Here is a 16018-nt window from a genome sequence, read left to right on the forward strand (position 1 = left end):
CTGGCAGCAAACCAGCTTTTTGATATATGTCTTCCTCTATATTGAATGACATTTACTGGCTAAAATCCGTTAAAAAATTATGCTGCTGGGTGTAGTCAGTGAATAATAGATTTCCTGAGAACAATCTGCATGCAAGTGTTTGACAAGATGGTTTGCTTAGGGTCTAGTAATGGTGCTTTAATTTTTTTATGACATTCAATCAATTATAAAACTGCTTAAAAGATACTGTGTCTTTGACTGCCTGAATGTAGTCTTCACAAAGTTTCCACAAGGAAAGACCTTATTTTTACCACAATAATTGGTCCCTTTTACCTGAAACACTGGGAACTTTCAGTACATACTTTTGGTGGTTGCCTACAGGCATCTAAGTATTAACATATTTTTCCCCCTTAATATCCTGTTGGTCTTAGTTTGGGTATTTTTGCCTCTTGTTCTAAGTACAGCATAAGCTGCTGATAGAAGGGCTCATGAAAAAGGTGCTGTGTAGCTGTGCTCTGCAATAAGATTGTTGTCCATGATAAGGTCTCCTAGTTGAGAGAAAAGCATGAACGTTTTCTATATCCTTAGGAATAAGTCCAAGTCAACTTCAGAACTGAATGAATTTAACACAATCAGAAATGGTAAGTACTGTTCAATTTCCATTATTTTTTAAAATGCATTTTTTGTCTAAAGCTGTATTGCACATAATTCTGATAAGAAAATGAATTGTCAAAGTGCTTTGTAATTCAAATTCACACCATGGCCCAATTTAATGAACTTTCAACAGCAAGAGGAAATTCATGCAGTCAACATATAAGGACAAATATGATTAACTGCTCTCTTGAAGACCATAGCAGTGAATACAAACAGATCTTGGATGCTTGAATTTTAGGTGACTTATATTTGTATGAGGTTAAATCAGTCATGTAGGTATATTGTTGCAGATGTATGTGCTTTTGATATGGTGACTCTGTCAATAAAAAAAGCTGTGCATACCAAGATGCTTATGTATATGATACAACTGTTTGCTCTTTTAACTTTGGTTAGTGTAGGAGTAACACAGCCTGCAGTCAGCCCTTGATACTGTCACAGTGGTTTATTTCTTGGACTTCAGTTCCTCGCTGCCTTTCTTAAGTTGACTTCAGTTACCTTAACATGTTTTTAGAGGAATGTGTGCAAAGCAAACAAACCCAATTTATAAGTATATGGCAGTAGAAAATGCCTGAAAGCTAGTCCTGTGTCTAAAATACAGTATAATGAAGTAGTCACAAGTAACCATAGAAAAGTAAATGGTATATTAGATGATATGTTGCAGATGGACAGCATTGCTTTCTCACACATTAAAGCTTGGTCATTAAAACTAATGAGCAAGTAAACTTCCACAATATTTTATAATGGTAATCTGTACCAATAAACCCAGGAACAAAGAGAGCAGGTTTTAAAGGGATTGAAATTTCAATTGAATAATGCATTGCTGAGTAATTTTCTTAATTAATCTTACTGTAAATAATTATTTCTGCATCTAGGAAATAAAGAAAAAATTGTTGCCTTCTAACATGTCAACACATATTGGAGAAGGATGGCTTGCTTTTTTCACCTTCCAAAATGTCAATTTCATCTCTACCATAAATCTTGTTTCAACTGAATTGTTAACACAACATCCAAATAATTGAGAAACTCTCTGTAAGGTTTCCTTCTCTCCACCCCTTTACATATATATTTATATAAGGCAAGATAAAGCAATGTGTGTAGTGCCTGGAATAAGGAAGGAATTCTAGAAAACTTATAGGACAAAAAAGAATATGAATTCTTAAAGGGAAAAAAAGCATCCCACAATTCAACTGTATATTTTAATAAATGCTTTAGTTCATATTGGAGGGAGAGTCCAAATTGTGGCACTGGAAGAGTTCATGCATTTTTAAAAATAAGTGTACGTGTATATATCTGAAGGGGGCCTACAGGGATGCTGGGGAGGGACTATTCATTAGGGACTGTAGTGATAGGACAAGGGGTAACGGGTTGAAACTTAAACAGCAGAGGTTTAGACTGGATATAAGGAAGAAATTCTTTACTGTTAGGGTGGTGAGATGCTGGAATGGGTTGCCAAGGGAGGTTGTGAATGCTCCATCCCTGGCAGTGTTCAAGACCAGGTTGGATGAAGCCTTGGGTGATCTGGTTTAGTGTGAGGTGTCCCTGCCCATAGCAGGGGGGGTGGAACTAGATGATCTTCAGGTCCTTTCCAACCCTAACTCTTCTATGATTCTATATATGTACATACAAATATATATGCATATACACTTGAAGTGAAGGAAAATACCTATTTGTATTTAAGTTAAACATTATGTAAAAGGCCCATTAATGCAACATGAATAAAAGGATTGTAGTAATAATGATGCGTTGACATGTTTCATACTGGTCACCCAGCTGTAAAAAGGAACTGGAGAAACTTGTGAGTGTGGTGAGTTGGAGTTCTAGTCAGAGTACTGAATGTGTGATAACTGCTTTTGTGCCTTAAGGTGTCTAGATGCAGTTTGTGCCTTTTGCCCACACAGGTACCCAGAGCAAGTATTCGGAGAGGTCCTGGAACATGGGTGAGTCGCAGAAGAAGTCTCAGAAGGAGCACAACCTGTCTGCAGCAGAGCTGGAGAGACAGCAAATCCTCCAGGAAATGAGAAAGAGAACATCTCTACACACAGACAGCAGCTGGATTAGGCAGCGCAGTTCCAGTATACATAAGGAGCCCATTAGTCTATACAGCAGTAGTATGAGGAGGTAGGAATCGTATTTAAAAATAACTTGGTCTCTTATCAAATATTTTTGTTTAGTTATTCTAAACTTCAGCTTTTATTACAGAGCACAGAAACAAATCAGGTCTGTGAAATGCTGTAAAATAAACTGCACAGCAGCACAGGTAGAAGAAAGTAGCTGTATTGCGGCTGGGATTAAATGTGGGTTTTTGCAAGTGATACTGTTTAGTGGTAGACTTGGCAGTGCTGGGGTAATGGTTGGACTTAATGATTTTAAAGGTCTTTTCCAACTGAGTTGGTTCTATGATTCTATAAGCAAGGAATGTGGAGGTGACCTCTAAATAACTTGGCTTCTTATTTCTTGGTTGCTATACCAGCAGTAGAAATTAGTAGTGTGCCTTGTCATTGACAGATGTGCTCAAGAATTTTAGCATGACAATTTCTTGTGGAAATTATTATTATGGCTAAGGAGTATACTCTTTTTGTTTGTTTGTTTGTTTTTATGTAAAAATATGTCAGTCTGGAGTTTGTTTCTTGCTTTAAGTAATGTATGAATGTTGGATTTGTCACTTGGAAAACAGCAGTTATCAGTCAGGAGAGTGTTTGGCAATTGGGCCAACACCTTGTACGTAGACGATGCTATCCAGCCTGGGTGGATTGTTATTTTCGATCTGGTATCCCTTGGAGAAAACAAAAACAAACCTGGTATCTGAGGTCCGTTGCTGTACAACGGATTTTGATACAGTTCACCCTGATAAGGCTGCAGTGAAGTATGTTTTGCTTTTATTAAGTGGTTAAGTGCCACCTCTCTTTCACCTCTCCTGCTTTTTTCCCATGAGACTAGGACTGTACACAAGCATTCTAAGTCAGTATGTGAACCATATTCCTTGGTGATCAGACAAGCATATTCATGCTAGAAAATCTTAAAAATGCTAGGATAATGATCTTCTTTTTTAGAAAAATCGGAATATAGCTCAGAATATATGCTCCAGCTGTACTGCCATTTACATCTCTATGTGTACCTCTGTTATAGAGGGGAATCTTTGGATAATCTTGATTCTTCAAGAACAAGCTCCTGGAGGCACCACTCATGGATGAACCAGTCTGTCTCCTCTTCATCTCTATCCTCTAACCAAGATTTTGGTCGCCCGGTGTCCACTTCAAACCGAGCCTACATGTGCACTCCTTCCAGCAAAGCACCTCCAGTGGCCACCTCTCAGAGGGCCCCCTCTGTGTCCCAGGCAGCCCCCCGGGCTCAGTCTCCCCTCTCTGCTTCCCAGCCAGGTTCCCAGACACGCAGCAGGTGAGTGGGTGCCCTTCTGCTGGGAAGGTATAAATGTTGGGCTGCAATAGTGAGCAGACTTGGTGTATATGGTGACCTACAGCAGTGACCTTGCCCATAACATTGATTAAAAAGTCTGAAAATTACCTGAGTTTCCTGGCTGGACAGGATGGTGAAATCTGGAGTGGTATTACCTCCCTGCTCCAGTCATTCAGAAAATTTCCCAGGTTTGTCATCACTGTTTGGCATTGGTTAAAAAAAATAAAGGAACTGGAATAATAAATCTCCAGCCTCCAAGCTGTATGTTGGCTACCAAAACGGTTGCCTACTCCAGATGGCATTTCTGACATTTATTTTCTTATGTTTGTTCTAACAAAAGATTCCTGAAACCCACACTTTTTATGGCACTCATCTTGGTCTCTCCTCCCCCCTTTCTGGCATGTGGTCAATATCATCTCAAGGAGCACTCAGGAATGCTCATAACCCATGACCCCGGAGAATTAGAGAGTAGGATGTTGTTTTTAATCTAGGAGGAGAAAGCAAGAATTGCAACATATTTTGAAACAAAAATGGAATTCACTTCCATTCCCACCATTGTGGTAGGGTAGATAACTGCTGGTTTATGTACTTAAAACATTTTAAAAATACCTTGGGATAAGACTACGGAGACTCATCCCCACACAATTACGCGTATTACATATAACAGCAGTCAGAACACTGATTTACTAGCTCTTACATTCTCAAGCAGTTTGTGATAATTTGACTTTTTTTTGCCTTTTTAAAGCTAGGCTCCTACATGCTTTATAATTGTAAGAAGATTACCTTCTTAACCATGTTTGCTTATCTTGTTCTTACTTCCATTTGATAATATCTCAGTAGATCGTTGGAATCTGACCTCTGTATGGCTTATGTTCAAAGAGTTAACATAATAGTATATGTGTGGGACTAGCCTTCTGTTATCTAACAAGGTGCAGATGGTGGGACTTGGCAGGGGTGCTTGCAAAAACTTAGCCTTCAGGATAATTCCCCACAAATAAGAAATAAGGCAGGAACACAAAACTTGTGTTCTTGCTTTCCAAACTTAAGGATATGCTTCTTATGTTTATTTGTAGAAGGTGTTGTAGGAAGGTATTGTTTACAGTGAATATCCCAAGAATATGACAGAATTTCTTTGTTCATTCATATGTAACTTTGATCTAGATTGTGACACTTCAATTTTCCTTAGCTTTCAGACCTACTGTAAATAATATTAATTTTCATTTTCTTTTTCTTTTATTCCACTTTTTTTTTTACCAGTGTGTGTTTATTTTTAATCTCAGAAAGTTTTTGATAACTTTTCTTTGTCTTTTAAAACTTTTCAAGCTGTTTTTAAGGATTTTCATTCTATATTTAGGTCAGTCAGTGGGAAGAAAATCTGTTCATACTGTAATAACGTTCTGGGCAAAGGAGCAGCCATGATCATTGAGTCTCTTGGTCTTTGTTATCATTTACATTGCTTTAAGGTGAGAGCTGGGAGTCACATCGTGAAGGAACAGGATCTAATCAGGAGCACGCATGGCTACTCAGTGTTATGCTCACAGGGGCTCTACTAATCACTTGCTTTGCCTTCTACTCTTGACAGTGTGGTGCATGCATATTTCCATGAGGCAGTCCTATCCACAGGCATTTAGCACTCAACTATTTCTCAAGTATTTCTTAAATGCCAGAAGTAACAAGTAGGACTTTGGCAAGTAAAAGGGGCATGTTGACAGTGGGATTGGTCATTCTTTCTTGAATAGGCAGCAAGAAATCAGAAGTGGCTGAAGCATTTATCCTGGAGAAACCAGGTCCTTATTAATAAATAAAAATAAATAAGTTCTTACCCTAGACCAACCCTGGCAATTGAATCATTTAAAGAGACCTATTGTTTCTAAGGTAATCCCAGCAGACAGTTTTCCCATGGTGTTTCCCAGGACAAGGCATGTGGACGGCATTAACCTGGCAGGAGAAAACCAGGAGCACCAAACCAGAAGCAGTGTTTAGTGCTACTCAACCCTTGTCAGAAGCTGCAGCACTGAGACAGTTACATTAGTTTCAGTCAACTTTGGGTATACACAGAGCTGAAAGAATAAATGCCTGACTGCAGGAGATGTTAAAACACTTCTAGTTCCCCTGCCTTAGCACCAGATGAGGAATTAGACTCTGATTTGGAGGTGCCATGGGGCCGTACTTCTTTCCATGGCTTTAAGAAAGAGAATTCTATGTCTGGTTCAGAACACTTCAGATGCATCATCTGGAGTATTACAAAGCATTGATTCAAAGCTCTTCCTGGTCCTGCCTGCCCGAGGAGGAGGGACAGGAGTGATTCATGGGGACCAATTGTCATTCCTTTTCTGCAGAACATGTATTCTGTACAAGGGAGTCCACCTGTACCTCCTAGCTTATGTGAGAAAATACCAAGTTTGTTTTTCAAATTTCTGAAGATTAATGAGCTGTTGAACAGACTGCCATCCAAAAGATTTATTATTCATTTAAGCCAGTAAACTAACTGGCCTTCTGTAGTCAGCTGAGTATTTTGCTTCATAAATTCAGTAAGGAGTGTGTTATGTTTTGGGTTACATTCCTTCCAGAGGTGGTTTGTGTTCACAGCAAATACATGTTCAGCCACCATAGTTAAATAGTTGAATGTTACCACAAAAGCTATCGTGTTTACTCAAGAAAAATTAAATCAGCCCCTTCCCTCTAAATAAGAACTTGTTTCCAAGATGCAAACCCAGGAAACTGGGCATGCTTGAGTATTTGCTGATTTGAGTGCCAAAGGGCTGAGGGCCACTAGCAATGGATAATGCCACATGGAAATCTGCAAGTAGTACACCCAGGTGTCCTGTGCCAAAATTGCTGTTGCCATCTAGAGAAAAAATCTCTTTTTTTGTGTCAAGCCAGTTTTAGTTTTCAGAGAAACTGAAGTTCAAATTAGATTTAATGCACTAATCTCTAAAAAATTGTCTGTTGTTTGTTTGCTCAGTTGGTGTATCTCTGCTATTTGTTGTCCAGTTGTCACCTTAAAATATATTCTCAGGGTTGGCTGCATTTTAACCTACTAATTGTTATACATTTGCTTCTAGTGATTGTGGGTTTATGATTCAAGCTGCTTTGAGCATAATCCAAGCTGCTTTTGAACAGCATTTTTGTTTCTTGGTATTTTGTGAGGAATTGCTAATTATTCATCTGTCATGTAGTGTGTTGCCTGTGGATGTGACCTTGGAGGATCCCGCTCTGGAGCTGAAGTTAGGATCCGAAATGACAAACTCTTCTGCAATGACTGCTATATCAGATTTAAAAGTAAGGCAATCAAACTGCAGTGTGCATGGTCTTAGCTCTTCTCTGTTCTGTTACAACCCCAAGCATTCGTGCAGCCGAGCCACTCAATAGCTTTCATGTTTAGCTTTAAGGTTTGCTTGCCAGTTTCTGTCTTTTGTAGGGTAGTCATTCCTAACTTGTAACTTGTTGGTAGCTGATTTTACCACCTTGTTATTGAGCAGCTCCAAGCAGACAGCCTAGTCATCCTGCTTTCCTCATAGATCTGATAAAGTGGTGTCAGGGAGTTGTCAGTTGCAGAGCAGGCTTGTCTTGATAAGTCTTCTAGAAAAATTGTGTATATTTTTTAAAAGTAATCTGAATATATGTATTTAACTCAGTCCTGTTGCATACCTGGAAAGCTATTAGTTTATCCTGTGCAGGTGGCACAAATGCTGGTTTCTTTTCACGATGCTATTATTATTGGAATTATAGGTCTGTGATTGGTTATTTATTTAGGTTCAAGTTCAGGAGGAATTGGTTTACTTACAGATCTTAATTAAAAGGTGCAGTATAATTTTTTTCCTTTATTATGGTTTGCAGAATTCTGATTTACTGGAGCATGATGTGAAGGCTTTGAATAATGGTGTTGAGGGTTTATTTCTGCTGTGATGATGGTAGACAACCTCCTGATTTTGACAAGTCTCATGGTGGTAGAAAACGTCCTGATTTTGATGAGTCTCAGAAGTTTTATATGACTCTCTGTTTATGTAGCAAATACAGAATTCTCTAGAATTATGAAATTCAGCAAAGGAAAAGCATTTCTGAATTACTTCCTGAGAAATATGTCTGTGTTTCTTCATGAGGCTGGCACATTTTTCTCATGGTGGACCAGAAGGCAGTGAAGGGAACAGGATACTCCTGCTACAGCATTTGAGCAGGACTTGGACACCTGCTGGCTGAGAAGCTGAGCTTGAAAAAACAGAGAAGCTCTGCATCTGATGCTGTTGCTGTTTTCAGGCTCTTTGGTTTCCAGGAAGAGGAAAAGCTGCCTGCATCACAGAAGTGATTCTGTGGTTCGCAAGCTAAAATCAGAAAACTTTGCATTAACATAGGCTAATGTTAGGTGCAGGGATGCCATTGTGATCAAGGGAAGGAGCAAGAGAATCACTCCCATCTGGAGGTGATCCATAGCACTGGGTCATATCTCACTGAGATAATGTTCAGAGAATTTATCTCCTTGGTGACGACAAGACTACACCAAAGTGACTGTGTTCCTATTTGAAGCACCCAAATGTGTGGGAGACTCAGTCTGGAGCCTGCTCATGTTATTTTTTCCTTTTCTTTGAGGGCAAAAGTACTAGAAGAGTTGGAAAAATATTGAGGGGAAAACAAAAAAAAAGTATCTTTTTTTATTATTCTCTGCCAAAGCAACATTCAGGAATTTGATGATGGCATGAACCAAAAATTTTATCATTAACAAATTGTTATTTAGTTTCTCTTTGACATTACAGCCCATAAAATCACAACAGTATGTTTCAGAAGCAGAGCTGATCTGTGAGGAAGCAGTTCTATTCCCTTCCCTTCAGACTGCATCTACTCAGGCCAGTGAGCACCTGACAACATAGTTGTATGACATACAAGCAAATTGGGAATTGTGAGAACCTGTAGGTACAGAATAAAGCATTTAAATTAGTGATTAGTAATTGAAATTAGCTATATGAGTAACACATAAACCACCTATGTTATTACTGCAATGAAAATATATTGACAGCATAGCACTGGTCTGGGATGCAGATTACTTTGTTTGCAATTGGCATTTGACAATCAGCCTACCTTAATTATCTGTTAGTTTGGAATGTGAACATATTAGCTAAAAGGTCTGAAAAACTTTAGGATTGATATTTTTCAGTGTAATTTTATGGTGTGATATTTTTGCACATTTTTATGTTAATTTTGTGGTTTAAATTTGGGACATTGTAGCGAAACACCAGGTTATTGGCAGATGCCCACAAATGCATGCAGAGAAGATAAAAAAGTTCTTTTTAAAATATTGTTACAGTTATTTAGCAAATTTTAATTCTTGCAGGGTAAATTTAGAAAAACTGTCACCCTGTTTCTATGCTAATGCTAAAAATGATTCTTAAAAACTCCGTAAGGTGCATGTTCTGTGGAATATTACTTGGCCTGAAATACTGCAGTGCTATAATTGGATTAAATTCAATTTTGTATTGTTCATTAAATTTGGATTGCTAGATTCAGAATGTATACCTTACTTTGTGTTACTGTTTTCGGTAGATACTGGAAGTACCATTATCTGACTGTTTCTAACTTGGACATTTTAATTCTTGTCATTAAGATTCTTCGGTAGTGAGACTTTAATTGCAATTTCTGCTGTCTCTCTCAAACAGCTGGACAACCAACCTCCATGTGAAGCAAATGAAGATATGAAACCACTGTCGCAGATAAAAGAAGAGGTGATTGCTGCTGATGTAGATCTATAAATATATGCATTGTGTGTATGTGTGTGTTTTCTAAGAGTAGCACTTGCTTGTCTAGTCCCCATAGCAATGCATTGTATTCTCTATATAACTATTTTTATTTATAAGGAAGTAATTGCAGTAAGGAAATATCTGGGAAAATGCTTTCACTTTTTTGGCTTCAAATACTGAGAGCACAAGAGAAAATAAATATATTTTCAGTAATAACTGCAAAATATTTTTGAGGCTTATAATCAACTAGTTGACTTTCCAATGGTATATGAAGAGGGTATTTTGTTTCTGAGCTCTTGAAATGAGCATTAGAGAAATAGCTTAATATAAATATATATTTGCAATTGCTGTCTTTATTTTTGACATATACTGAAAGTGAATTCACTAGGTTAATATGAAGCTGCATTTAAATGCACACAAATGTGTTTGCTTTCCATATGATGGTTTCTAAAATTACGTGCTTTTTTGGAACTTAAACACAAAGAATAATCTGTTTGCTCAGTGGTGTTGGCATAATATTCTGTGGAATCCATTTAAAGGGAAAAGTTCTCTTTTCCCAGTTGAAAAATGTAACTCACTTTTTCCTCCACAAACCGAGTGGAGAATGGTTGTTGAATTACAGTATATTTGTAAATAAAATTTCTGATGTTGCATTTATGAGATTTTCTTTTTCTATCTATCTAAATGTGTCTAAGGTGATTTGCTGAAATACAAAATTGTTTGAATTTCATCTTGGGAAAATATTTTTTTATGAGAGGATTAGAATGGCCACCTAAATGTGTGCGGGAACATGTGCTTTCCTCTCTTTCCCTTACCATTGACATCAAACTCGGTATATAGTTCTCCTGTCAAGCTCCTCATGTTTTTCCCTTTAGCATTTAACACAAGTGTTGAGAAAATTCTTTGTCCTGTATGCTCATCCCTGAAGCACAGCTCTTGGAAGAGGTAGAAGTTCCCCAGAACTCCTCTGCTGTGGCTAGAAATGAGGTGCTGAAAATATTTTGGGTTGGGCCTGCTCCTTCTGCAAATGCAGCTGGAATGTGTGTGTTTTTCAGCAATGGCTCCCAAATTGCTTTGGTCAGTGGCTTCCCCAGAGCTTTTCATGCCCAGTTACATACCCTTCCTTGGAAGCAGTGCACAAAACATGGGATGTAGATGAGAGGAATTTGTGGGAGAATTTTGTGGAATAGGACAGTGTAGGAGGGAGAGGAGATATAAGAAGTGTGCTGGCACTCTGTTTCAGCTGGTACATGGCACCAAGAGGAGCCATGATGAGGGTGTCAAAGGAGCTTAGAGCGCTCTTTCCTCTCAGGAGATCTCAGGGACATACAGGAGAGCTAACAGACTGTGGGCAGAGGTTGTGATTGTGACAGCTGGGAGCAGCAAGGAAAGATCATGCTGTTACTTCATGTAATGAGGAAACTTCACCTGTGTGGGCCTCCTGCAACTTCTGCTTGTAACTCTGCCCATCTCCTGTTTCACTTTGATTTATTGATAATTCTGATGAACATATGGGTTCTGCTTTGTGCCAAGGAACTCCCTGCTAATAAATGCTGAGTTACAAAGTACCAAACCTTTTTTTTCCCCAATTTTGTTTTAAAAGAAAAAAATATTTATAAAAAAATAAATCAATGCCTCATCAATCCAAAGTTGCCAAGCTCCTTCTTCAGCCACTGGCTGTGCCTTGATGACTTGCCGATTTGTGACTTGGCCTTGGCTTTTGGTATTCATAGAATCATAGAATAGTATGGGTTAGGAGGGACTGTCAAAGCTCATCTAATTCAACCCCAAATTCAGTTCAAAGCTCATCTAGTCCAATCCCCAATTCACTTAAAGTGTCTCCTGTAACGTTTCTGCTACTGTGGTAAGTAATGACATGGTACATCTCAGGTGAGAACTCTGTGATATGAAGACCTTAAATACAGACTGTGGAGGGATATTTACACTAACAGCTCACGCAGTTCTCTGAGAGCCTGGCTTCCTCCCCACTGCTTGTGGAACAAGATTGCTCCAAATAAATTATGGATACCCACAAATCCCCATCACTAGCCCTGAAACAGACACAAAATTTGTTTGTCACACGTCAAAGTTTCTCAGCCTCCAAGGCATCAATGGATTTATCCTAGCCTGTGCATGATTTCGCCTGACCTGGTATTGTGTTACGCAGCAAAGCTGAGGGAAAACACAGGAATGGCCATGGTATCTTTTGCATTTTGAGCCCAGTCATGTTGCCCTGTCCCTGGGAATCATTTGGGTGCAGAAATCACTTTGGGATGAAGAATGGAGGAAGAAAAGAAAACTCAGCAACCTGTAGTTCGCAATGCTGCTAGGGCTGCCTGACTGGTGTCCCGCAACCTGGAATGACACGCTCTGAACCAGGCTGGCTTTTCCTAAATGGTGTCAGGTGTTTCCATGCAGGCTCCAATTTCATTTTCCCATAAAATGTCTGCGGAAAAACTGGATTATTTAATTACCTTGTACCATATTGCTTGCCTGTGAGCAAACAGTGAATGGAATTTCAGATTTAATGGGCTCAAAGAGCCGAAAGTGAAACTCTTGCAGAGCTGAAAACGAGTTTTTCCCTCACGTTAAAAGCCAGATTTAACAAGGCTCCTTTAAATCACATGCGTTAATTCAAGTTGGCAAATGTGAGCAATAAAAGCTCCTTCCTCCTCTCCATCCCCTGGATAGGGATAGGCAAAGAACCCCACTTTACAAATGTGATAGGTGTGTATTTTGATCGTTGCTGAACTATTTGGAGTGTGTTGGTTTCAGCAAAAACAATAATCTGCTTGCAACACAAGATGGCAGTGTGTAAGTGCAGCTTGTGCGATGAAAAACCTTTTTTGTGATTGTATATAAAAAAGGGTCACGTTTGCTAAATTATACTAAAGTTACAAAGTAATGAGAGCTGTAGAGAGAACTTTCTCTTAATCTTGGGCCTTTCTCCCCATCTGGCATGGTGGAGGTGTGATGTGTAACTGAATCTGAGCAATCTCATTGGATTTTGTTTGCTGTTTTGTTAATCAACTGCTACATAAAACAGTTTTAAGCAGGGATAGAGGTGAAGAGAACCTTTACCATGCAGAAAAATAACCTGGATGATTTCTAGTAGAGGGTTTTGCTGTATTTTGTTGGATTCTTTTTTTAAGATGCTTTCAAGGAAGAAGAACCGATTACTCTCCCTCAGTTCATCATCTTCAAGCACTCTGTTTAAGCTCAAAACCCTTAAATGCAGGTGTCTACAAGTGAGCTAGGCCTCTGCATTGCTATTAAAACCTGAATGGATTTACAGCTGTGCTCTGTCCTGTACTCTGGTGTGTCTGGTGCTACTTGGGATGTTATCATTGTCCAGGGCATCTAGACAGGGCATGGGGGGGTTGTGGTGCAAATGTGGGAGATACTCATGCATCTGCCAGCACATGTCTTATGGGAGGCTTTAGAGCTTCTGAATGGGAAGCAGAGATTTATGAGCCAGCACAGAATCAAGCTCAACTTCCTACAGACAGCGGAACAAAGATGTGACTTCGCTGGCCAGTGAGTAGGTGTCCACTGTCAGGTGAGGTATTTGTCTAAGCTTTACTGACCCTGGCTTGCACATAGGCACTTGCATTTTTACACACCTGTGTTTAATTATCTTAATACTGAATGAATTAATCCCAAAACACCTGGAAAAAACTTTGATTCAGCTAAATCCTTCATCTATCCTATCTTTAGGCTTGAAGGCTGCCAGCTACAATGTATCAATGTACATTTGTATATAACTTTGGAACTGAGTGGTCTATGGATAGTGGCTGTGACATGGGCAGTGTTTATAAATAAAGTGACACTTCAAAAATAGGAAATCTTTTCTTCCAGTATGGATTCACTGTGGGTTTTCTCTAAGAGGTAAAAACAAAAGAATTAAGTATATTGAAGTGAAATTCAGGAGCTTGCACATGCTCTTAATTTTGTTGAGATTTCTTTAAGGAACATTTTACAGAAGATTTGTCAGAAATTTCAAGCTCAATTACCCATGCACTCATCTCTTCAGGCAAGGTGCAGCACTGCAGGCAATGCTGGTTAGTGGCAAGATTTATGCAGCAAGCCCTTTGTTGGAGCCCAGTGTCTGAATTCGGGGCTCATGCTGATGCCAGAAATGGGCAGATCCAGTCTCATTATTTTCAGGAAAGTACCTCACAGATGAACTCTGTGGAAGGTCCAAGTGGTAAGTTCAACACTTTCCTTAGGTAATAACTGTTGTAACATGGACCACCTTGTCACTTTACAGAGGGTAAAAGGGTTTGAAGTGTGACAAATTGAGCTTGTGAAAACTAGTGCACTTGCAGCAGTGTTTTAAATTCCAGCCAGTCGTTTATAATGGATTAGCAAAACCTATGCTGCGGCTATAATGGAAGGCTATTAGCAGCAGGCATAATTGCATGACAGAGCAGCTTCCCGCTGGAAGCTCTTCAGCATTTTCATTTTAGCTTCATGCTTCCTGGGAGCTGGGGGCACCAACATAAAACAACACAGGTGGATGATGTGGAGCACTTGCTCACAAAAGGAACATTCTAGGATGAGCAGTGGGGTATCAGTTTATTAAAGCTTGAAGAATCCTTTTAATTGGTTCAACCTACTGGAAACAAGCTTGACAATTAAATAGCTGCTTTAGGCAACAAACACTCAAAAGACGTGTGTCGTGCGATGGGAATTAATAGCTTCTATGGTTTGCCTTAACAGTCAACACTGTACAAAGAATCAAAGCACTTAACAAAACAAAAATGTACAAGGGTGTGTGTACACACAGATTCTCTTTATTAGCTGTAATAGAAGACAGAAAGAAAGAAAAAGCTAGGGCTGTTGGACAGTTCAATAAACACAATGTAGCGAGAACAGGCTTGTGGTCAGCGCAGCGTGTGCCATCTGAAATGGCCTTTTAAAAGGAGCTGTGCTCTAGCAAGTGTTTCTGATTCCCTGAACTGGAATTTTCTTTTTCCCCAGGCAGTCAACCAGATGGGCTATTTATTGGTGTATCAATTGAACATGGCCCTTCCGGGATGGAAACTGAGAGATTTCAGGGTCAGATCGGGCTACTGCAATCATTTGATCTGCCCATACCCCTACAAAGATCAGAACCTCTCACCCAATAATTCCTGTATTGAACGTGGAACTTCAGTGTGAACACCAGTGTTCTGTGTTGGAAAGAAGCCTTGTGCAGATCTGAAGTATGCAAATGATGGAGAATCAACCACCTGTCAACATAAATTGTTCCAGTGATTAATTAACACTCTTAAAAATGTTAATTTTATTTTTAGCTATTTTAATGAGCTTTCTGGCTTATTAGAATTTTATTTTCATTTATTTAACTTGATTAACTTTTTTTTCTCTCACATTGTACACGTGACGTTGATGCAGTCCCTGTTTTAAGTTTTCTTTCTTATACCTGTACATAAGGCCTTATTTCTTACATCAATCAAAAAATGCAAGATTACTCCATTGGGAGGACTCTGAAACTCTCTCAGGAACATATCTAGAATGGAGGGGAAATAATATTTAAAAATCTGAAGCTTTATAAGAATTTAATTTGCATAATGCATAGGTTCAAATAAGAGCTTATGTCCACAAGGGAATTTTGCTGCATAAAGTTTTCCATCATAATTAGTGAGGCATTGAATTGCTTTTGTGGGAATGACCAGGCCTGAATTCCTGTGTGGTTCTGCTAATTTTCCTGTGCTGGGGAAGCACCTGTAAGAGATTCCCATAGTGACATGTCTCATTTGACAAGGATACAAAAGCACATTCCATTTTTATTTCTCAGCATGAAGTGTCAGCTTCAAAACACAATTAGTTCCTGCTATTTTTGGCAGGTATTGACTGGGGCGGGGGGAGGTGTCCAACTTGCAGTCTTTCATCAATCTCTACTTCTTCCAAAAGAACAATTACTTTTGATGCCCATGTAAACACGACTCCTGCAGAGAAACACTAGTTCTACTTGCATGTGTGTCATGCTCCATGTCACAAGCTATGCCAGTCAGCATGTTTTATGCAAAATTCATGTTTCAAATGAACACACATTTGTATCAGCAATTTGAATGCTTACAAGTACTTCTGGACTTCAGCAAGTAAAAAGTTGACAAAGTGCTTCTTTGCCCTTTGGTATTCTGGTAACTGAATGGGTTTGGCTTTTGACTGGTGGTTTCAGTGTTCTTTGGAGTTTTTGGTTGCCTATGATAGTTCATGGCATGTCTAACACCTGCAAA

General features: G+C 39.0%; 1 protein-coding gene across 7 annotated transcripts in view; it reads left to right on the forward strand.

Moving 5' to 3' along the window:
• LMO7 (LIM domain 7) overlaps positions 1–10433 on the forward strand; it is a 130059-nt gene extending 119626 nt beyond the window's left edge. For all 7 annotated transcript variants that reach the window (XM_031048100.2, XM_031048096.2, XM_031048098.2 and 4 more), the window contains 6 exons: positions 568–620; positions 2532–2751; positions 3760–4029; positions 5402–5510; positions 7227–7329; positions 9696–10433. In XM_031048100.2, coding sequence (XP_030903960.2) covers positions 568–620; positions 2532–2751; positions 3760–4029; positions 5402–5510; positions 7227–7329; positions 9696–9718 — 778 coding nt within the window. In that variant the 3' untranslated portion in view covers positions 9719–10433. The remainder of the gene's footprint in view (positions 1–567; positions 621–2531; positions 2752–3759; positions 4030–5401; positions 5511–7226; positions 7330–9695) is intronic.
• The last annotated feature ends 5585 nt before the right edge of the window (positions 10434–16018 follow it).

Source organism: Melopsittacus undulatus, chromosome 2, assembly GCF_012275295.1.
Source record: "Melopsittacus undulatus isolate bMelUnd1 chromosome 2, bMelUnd1.mat.Z, whole genome shotgun sequence".
NCBI lineage: Eukaryota > Metazoa > Chordata > Aves > Psittaciformes > Psittaculidae > Melopsittacus > Melopsittacus undulatus.